At 39.3% G+C, this 8,448-nt stretch overlaps 1 protein-coding gene and 2 non-coding genes across 3 annotated transcripts; all 3 read right to left on the bottom strand.

The window, feature by feature from the left end:
• Nucleotides 1-389: 389 nt before the first annotated feature.
• rpl37 (ribosomal protein L37) lies at nt 390-4,657 on the bottom strand. The gene is made up of 4 exons (XM_006796748.3): nt 4,578-4,657; nt 3,707-3,842; nt 3,447-3,531; nt 390-500 (listed from the first exon to the last, which is right to left on the bottom strand). Exons 1-4 carry the CDS (start codon nt 4,578-4,580, stop codon nt 431-433), a joined length of 294 nt encoding a protein of 97 aa, XP_006796811.1. The 5' UTR covers nt 4,581-4,657; the 3' UTR covers nt 390-430.
• On the bottom strand, nt 2,115-2,193 carry LOC118454650 (small nucleolar RNA SNORD72). Its single transcript, XR_004843839.2, has one exon. It is a non-coding gene; the product is annotated as a small nucleolar RNA SNORD72 (small nucleolar RNA).
• LOC118454646 (small nucleolar RNA SNORD72) lies at nt 3,915-3,995 on the bottom strand. The gene has a single exon (XR_004843835.1). It is a non-coding gene; the product is annotated as a small nucleolar RNA SNORD72 (small nucleolar RNA).
• Nucleotides 4,658-8,448: the final 3,791 nt, after the last annotated feature.

Below are 8,448 nucleotides of genomic sequence, written 5' to 3'. Positions count from 1 at the left end.
CACATGATTAATGACATTTTCTATCCCCACTTTCACCACCACAGTGTCACTTTAAAACCATTTCACAGTGTCACAGGTGTTCTTTCATGAGACTGTTATATTTTAACCCAGTATTTCCATAAACCAGACATTAGCTCAGATAAAGCTGGTCTTGTAAGAAAACCTCCAACATTAAGACACCAGCTCATGTGTCTGAAAACCTTTTATTCAAAGTTTGTTTCCACTTTTCACAAACCCCTGACTTTTTTTCCCCCTTTACACTGGAGATGTATACAATGTAATCAAGAAGAAACAAAGTCAGTGTGTGTATATAAATCTGTTTACAACAACACTGTTTATGGCCACTGATGGATGGATAGACAACAAGGACCACAAAACGAGACTGCAACTCCTGTTTATCATCACATTTATTTAACCAAAAATGTGTCTTTTAGGATGAGCTTGAGGCGGCCACTGCAGCGCGTCTGGGCTTGGGGGTGGTGCCTTCCCGGAAACCATTCCTGAAAAACAAAAACAAAACTGATGATGCTGTTGACATATTAGACTAGTCTTACTAAGAGGTAATCAGTCCAAGTCACGTTGTTTGTTATTCTACAAAAATGCTAAAACCACTACATCGATCCAAATATTATTCCCAACTAACCTGCTTGAATGCTGATGATTAAATCTTAATATAAATAATGATTTTAACTTGTTTTATATGAAGAATGAATAGAAAGTGCAGGAAACCTTGGCACAACTGAGACTGGAGGAAGTTTGTGACGTTAAGAACGCAAATGTTTATTTCACCAAAAACGTCATTCTGGAAAACACATCCCTGAGTCAATGGAAGTAAACCATTTTCATACACAAACTACACACAATGTTGGTACTGACGTGGTCCTCCCCTACAGGCAGCACGCAGCAGATAATACTTCTCTCTACCTCAAACACTGAAAGACAGAGCGCTCAGGAGGGAGGAGACCACATGTCAGGTCCAAATGAGTCAGACATTTTAGATGCTTCACTTCTGGAGGGTCACCGCTGTACCACATGTAAAAGCTTAAGTTCATCACGACAGGAGAAAACACCCACGCAACTACTAAAAATATTTACTGGGTTCCCTGATTTGTCCCAATTTAACACAGACACGATGCCTGCTACCTGGACTGGGCTCAGGTAAATTATTCATGTTATCAGAAGCAGTGGAGAGGAGATTAAAGATAGTTTGCCCTCAGATCTACTGTGTTTTGTAAATTTTGGCCACGTTTGAACTGTTGTGAGGCTGGCACGCAGCTTTGACCAATTATGCCACCAACACACACACACATCGCCATCCCTTATTTATTTACACTGAATATTTTCTAACAGCTAGAACTGTGAAACTGTGCAGTAACTGCCAGCGTTAATGAGCCAGTGAAGGTGATTAAACTGAATTGCAGCTAAACAGGCATTCTGCCTGAGACAGTGGAAACTCAACAGCTGCCGCCAAGGTTGTGTTGCCAGATTAGAGTACAAGTAAGTTATTGGCATCATTACATAAATTAATACAAAAATGAAAATGTATAATTGGAGCCATTAAGTACCACTTTCATATTGTTACATTAAATAGTTATATAATTTATGCCTGATATAAATCTTATTAAAAGGGTTATAACAAGAGCCGCTACTAACCATTTTCCAATCTCTGTATTGATATTATTAACAGCTGGTAAATTATGCCCCCCCCCCCACACACACACACACACACACACTTAAAGAAGAGATGGGAGAAACACCCTTTAACCTTACACGCACTTTGTCCACCAGGGGGCACCCTAAAACTTCCTTTTTGGCAATGTGCCACAAACAACAAAAAGCTACTTACTACACACAACAAATCTTAGGAAAATGTTCCTGTGCTTCACGTGTCTGGAAATAATATCAGCTGATATATTGACATCAGAATAAAAAATAATTCAGTAAGTAAAACCCCAATATAGATCGACTTGGTTTACATAAGCTGAAATAGGATAACTGCTCACTGTGCAGCTTGAATGTTTTGTAAATGATAACAGAAGTTTTAACCACTCACTTACTCTCAAAAAGTCGTAAGACCGACAAAATTTCCTTCTGTATGACTTGTCTTGAAATGCCACTCACCTCAGAGAAAAGAGTGATGTCATATTAAGTTCATTTGTTCAGACATTTTTTTTCCACCATCATTGGTGAGCAGCATTGAGGAAGACAAACCTCATTTTCATACACCCTGTCTGTGAGACAGTAAAACTATCTGGGCTAAATATGACAAGACAACCCTGATTTGCATCGGGCCACAACCCCGTTACTCTATGTTCAAACTGTTTAATAGGAAGTGTGAATACTAAATGTTTGGCAACTTTTTTCTGCTGTTTTCTGCTGCAAGACAAGTAAGTGGGAGAGGGAAGAAACAACCCCAGCTGCACACTGCAAGCCTAACACTCTGTTTAAAGTCTACAAATAAAAAAAAGGGGGGGAAAAGGGTGGTATGCTAACTACAACTGCCAAACAAGTTCAGTATTGAGAGTTTTCTTAGATTTTGTAAACACTTGCTTGAATTGTTGATACAAATATTTGCTTGTGCACACAAATTTTACCATCCCTCAAAGTCAAAAGGCAAATATTATGGTCTTATAACATCTTTATATAAACTATTAATCTTTTATGTCAAATTTTTTTTTGTCAAAGTGTTTTTATCGAGCTGATAGAAGATACAGAAATCCTGCTTATATTTCCTGTTGGAAACACATCAACACAACTTGTCAACATATCCAAGGTTTATAGATCAAGCTAGTAAATCAAGTGAATTTACTCCAGGTTTACTTGTGTTTAACAAATTGTGATTTCCTGCAAACATTTTCATTGAGGTGTTTAAATTCATTACATGTTTAAGAGTCCTGGCATCAAGACAACTTTGTAATACTGATGCTAAAGCTAAAAAACAATTTAAGACTCAGAAAGTGAAGAACTGAAGTAAAGCACAGGCTACATGCAGGACTATTTGCTTGAAGTGGAACTTATGTTTACCCATTCAGCACCATGGGAAGTTTTTTTAAACGACATTTTCAAGCTAAAGGGAAATTTTAACCTGTATCCCTCAGGTACGAGTAATTAACAATAATTTACCTTGCAACCTCAGTTGTAACCTATTATTCTTTAAGGAAATAAAAACCGCCACACAAAACAAAGGCTACATTCACATGTACACAGGTATCATTGTAAACCATTTTCTATATGTTTTGGCCTTTCATCCACACCTAAATGCTGTTTCAGCAAACAAAGCTTTACAAAAATAAAATCCTGTCGGTGTGACGATTTTCAAAAACATGTTAAGGGGAAAAAGGAAACGAGGTATGCACCTCTGTTAGATTTTGACAGAGAGGAGCATGATAAATTAACACACAGAACACCTTGAAACACTTTGTGATCTGCTCCTTTTTACATCTTACCTGAATCTGCGGTAGACGACCTTCATGTGTCTCAGACGGCCTGTGCCAGTGGTGTTCCTCCTCTTGGCCTTAGCGCTCCAGTTGTCTGAAAATGAACAGCACCATAAATCAAGGCAGCATGGCACTTCACATCAATGAAGAGCTAAACCAGCAACCTGCTGGTTTTTGCCATTTCAAAAAAAACCCCAAAAAAACTAACACTAGAAGCAAGCATAAAGTTTGCCAATATCACATTTATTACATGTGTTAAGGTTACTTACACTTTCTCTTGCGCTTCTGAGGGTAGCCACACTTGCCGCAGGTAGACTTCTGCAGGTGGTAGGCTTTGGACCCACAACGACGGCACAGGGTGTGCGTCTTGTTCCGGCGCTTACCGAAAGATGATGTCCCCTTGGTCTGAGAAGCAAGACAAACATGTGAGATCAGGGACAACTCAAGGAGATCTGATTGTAGACCAGGCCTGGGCCAGTCTTGTCTCAGTGAAAAAGGAGGAATCACAGGCAGTCATTTGTTCAGACATTTGTGTTTTAAAAACATCACTGACAAGACTGTACTTCAGGTGGTAGCAAACACTGAATCGCGGTGGTTGCAGCAACTCGTGGCCTCAGCTTGCCACAAATGCTCAAATGATAGTTACTTTACGGCCACTGAACGCCGGTGTGCTTTCCTCAGACAAAATCTGCAGTGGCTGACGACACTAATTTTGTACACGTTACCAAAAGAAATTGACCACATGAAAAAGATGCTAGCTATGCTAACATCGGCGAAAAACACCGGTTGCCATTTTGTCAGCAAACAACCGTAAATGTATTTTCCATGCATTTATTTTTCTGATTACCGGAAAAAAAACCACAATCGATGGTAAAGTCAAGCTTACGCTATTTTGTCCTCTTCTAGCACTATTTAGCCCATTCAGTGCAACTGTGCTAAAGGCTAACGGCAGCAAACAAGTGCTGGATGGATGTGACAGGAACAACAGTAATTTTTACTAAAATCAAACTTTATCTCAAAAATACATCATCCAACCGGTTACAGTGTTTATCCGACACAGAAGTGTCTTCAGTTCGTGTCAGATACATGGCATATTAAACAGATGTTACGAGATTTCTGTCTACCAGCGCTGCAACATACCATTTTTCTCCGGTGGCTGTGGGAAAAGAGACCGGAAGAGGAGCTGGAGCTGCATCAAATTACATCCGTGCTTTTTCCTGTGTAACAAAGAAATGCGACCCCTCCGTACAGCATTTTGTGCAAAAGGTAAAACAAAAAACAAACAAAAATATAATTTTATTTACTTACCGGCTGACTGGTGGCGACACCGGCGTGCATGTTTTTATTTAATGAAAACACGACCTTTCAGACGCATGCCCGTATGAAAGAAAAAACTTATAGTAAAAAAGTATTTTGTTTTATTTTGTTTTCTATAAATTGTATGTCGAGTAAGACGTGTTTCAGATTAGTATTTATTTAATATTAAGAGTGATATTCAAAATATAAGAATTTGATGAGTTAACAGAAGAAACACAGTCATTATTACATCGACACATGTCATCTTTATAAGGCTTACATTGATATTGTATATAAAAACATCAAGAGCTGGAGGAAATACGAAGTGTGTGTTTATCCTTTTGCTTTTTTTAATGTCTGTAGCCTAAAAACTAAAAATACTTGTACAGTACTTCATAATATTTATTAAAACTCAACATTTAGTTAGAAACTAGAACAAAATTTTTAAACCCTATCTTCTAGATTCAAATTACACAGAAACATGTTTCCTATGCAATGAAATCCTTTCTTTTTTTCCGCAGAAAAAAATAGAAAAAAAATAATTTAAAAACAATAGAAACAATTATAAAGAACTACACTAGGTACAATAAAAGAAATACAATAGAAATATAAGATATGCTAAATATATATAAATAAAATAAAAAGACTGAGCTGCAAAAGGCTATGCACACATTTACACAATTTACATTTTAGCATGCTACAGTAGCATGTGCAGTAGAAACAGTAATGAGTGGCAATCACCTGTGTGTAACTTGAGAAAAAGCAGATGGTTGTAAAACCATGGTTGTACGCTCACGTCAGATGACGTCTAATGGCCCCATTATACCTGCCGTGACACCCATGACAGGGGGTTGTCATGGGTGTCGTGCGGTGAATTTGACATCACATCCTGTGTCACTTTGGCTGGTTGTGCACCTCTCGATTTTTGTAACCGCCACCACCACAGCTGGGCTGAAGACAGGAGTGTAGAATTGTGCTGGTTTTTACCACCACTTTAATGATATTCCAGTACAGAAGCTCAGAGACATGCAAATGTACAGTGAGATATTGGAACGGTTTGGAAACCTGAGAATTTGTGGGGGGGAAAAAAGCTTGACAATGGCTTCCAGTTTTGACTTCTTTTCTTCCTATATCAGCACTTATGTAGCGATATTGTCTGAGTGGTCACACCTGTTGTTCAGGAGAATACTGCAGCGGCTTCTTGCACCTTAATGGTTTGTATGAATACAAGTGACTGTGAGATGAAGTTGCTGCAGGTATAATGGGGCCCAAATGGGAGTAGCAAAGGAAGAGTTATTTAGTTTGGAGATTCTAGGTTTCATGTTTTTATACCTCCAGCCTGAGGGTAGAAGTCTGAACAGTCCATGTTGGGGGTAGGTAGAGTCACTGAGGATGGAGACAGCTATCCTATGAACTCTATGATGGTAGATGCTCTGCAGAGAGGGCAGTGGAGTTCTAATCATATTTTCAGCAGTCCCAACCTCTCTCTGCAGGCGTTTGTGGTCCATAGCGTTGGTGTTGCCACATGGTGGTTCTGTAGGTTTTGTTGCTGCCAGTCATGCGTCCTGTTACTGCAGTATCATCCGTGAACTTTAGGATGATGCTATCTTTGTGATAGGCAACTCATTTGTAGGTGAACAAGGTTGAGGATGCATCCCTCAACGCATCCCTCAGCCCATGTTTGTAGTAATGCTGACTGAAGTTCTGATAGGTGTGTGTCTATATAAGTGAGGGAGAGAAAAGTGTAGGATCTGAGCTGGACCTGTTGGATCAGTAGGCATACTAAAGGGAGTATAGAGTGTCCGGAATGCTGTTCTGAATGTGGGCCAGCACCACTCTCTCAAAACACTTCATGATGGTCAGAGTGTGTGCTCATGACAGGTTGGCGGGCTCGTCTTGGGAAGCAGGACACTGGTTGCTTTTTTTTAAACAAGGGGCACCAGTGCTCTGGCTGAGGGTAATGTTGAGGATGAAGTTGAGAACATCAGCTAGCTCACTGGCACATGCTTGAGGAGAGCCTGCCCAGGGATGTTGTTTGGTCCTGCTGCCTTGTGAGGGTTGACCTCTTTCAGTTCTTTATGTGCCTGACCCGATGAGCCAGTTAGGGGAGGGGGTGAAGGGCAGGTTGTCCTGTATGCATGCCTCCTCTCTGTGCTATACCTGAGGGTCTCAAAGCGGGTGTAGAAGGTGTTGAGATTATCTGGAAGACTGTCTATGGAGCTGATGCTGTAGTCTGTGATGTGCTGTAGGCTTTGCCACATCCACCTGGAGTTAGCAGTAGAATAGAAGCCATCCAGCTTCTCTCTGTACTGCCTCTTGGCTGCTTTCCTTAGTCCATACTTCGCAGTACTTTCCCAAATATGCTGTTATAATGAACATTATGAAGAAGTACAACCTTAAAGTCCTCACTCGCACTGTGACCACAATCATGCGCAGTCAATCAGACCTTACAAATGCCAAGAATTAAAATAAGTTAGGTTTTATATGATGCTTCCCTTATGTGTACTATAAAAATAATAAACAATACTATTTATAAGTAGTTTATGTTTTTTCCCCATTTGTCTCCCACTTTTACTCCAACTGTCCTCAATTGTACCCATGTCAAGTGCAGCTGAAACAGTAGTGTGGTGCTATTGAAACATCCATTCATAATTCTGTATAGCTGCCTAACAACTTCAATGCAAATGCAAAAGTCTTAAAAAATGAATTAAAAAAAAATTAATTTCTGTTAACAATTTAATTTAATGAGCAGCAGTAAAAAGTTTATAATTTCTAAAACACAGAATAGCAACTGCAATTGTCTAGAAGTAATTTAATTACATTTCATTTAATTTCTAGCAATACTTAAAAGTTATTCACTTGAAGAGTGATTGCAAACAGCAGTAATAACACTGCAGGGTACAACCACATAACAACAGCCTAATAAACTATTCAAAAAACAAAGATAATCACTCATTAATTTACTCACGCATACAGCTAGACATTGTGCCAGACACTGTCTCAACTGTATCTCACCACCACGCTGCACACAATTGTCCCGATTGTCTGATAACCTTGAATAACACCATGTCGTGCCATATATCAGGCTTTAGAGCCCAGCATGAAAATGACAAAGATTCGGTTTAACAGTGATACAAGCACAAGGAACTATTCAGTCTGATGGGACAATAACTTTTGGCTTGCCTACTACAAATTTCCTATGACCAAAGAGAATGCTAATACACATGTGGACATGTTTTACATATTTGAGGTGTTTCAAATATGGTAAACTGGCCCTCTGTTCCATCCGTACTCTGTCTACCTATTGAATAAAAGACTACATGTTAGTTAGCTTCAGAACAAAATATAATACTGACATAGTCTTTGTGTGAGGTGCACTTGCTGATTATTCGCCAGACAGAGGACAACTTAATGAATCAATCAATCCTCCATCCATCTATTCATTTTCTTAACCTTGTACCCATTTCAGGGATGCTGGGATTATCGTAGCTGCCCTATAAGGCAAAAGGCTAAAGGTGGGGTATTAACAGGTAGAAACAAGGCAAGCTGGAATGCCTTGGAGTGAATCTGCACAGGCCCCAGGAGATCTTCCAAGTCCATACACCCACAATCTTCTTGCTGTGAGGCAACACATGCCATAGGATGACAAGACACATTTTTAAAAAATCTTTTATTTTTTAGTTGTATGTATTGTATGTACCTTGTATTAAAACGG

This window comes from Neolamprologus brichardi, chromosome 7, assembly GCF_056152115.1.
Source record: "Neolamprologus brichardi isolate AB-2024 chromosome 7, ASM5615211v1, whole genome shotgun sequence".
NCBI lineage: Eukaryota > Metazoa > Chordata > Actinopteri > Cichliformes > Cichlidae > Neolamprologus > Neolamprologus brichardi.
This window is presented reverse-complemented; position numbering and strand designations above follow the sequence as displayed.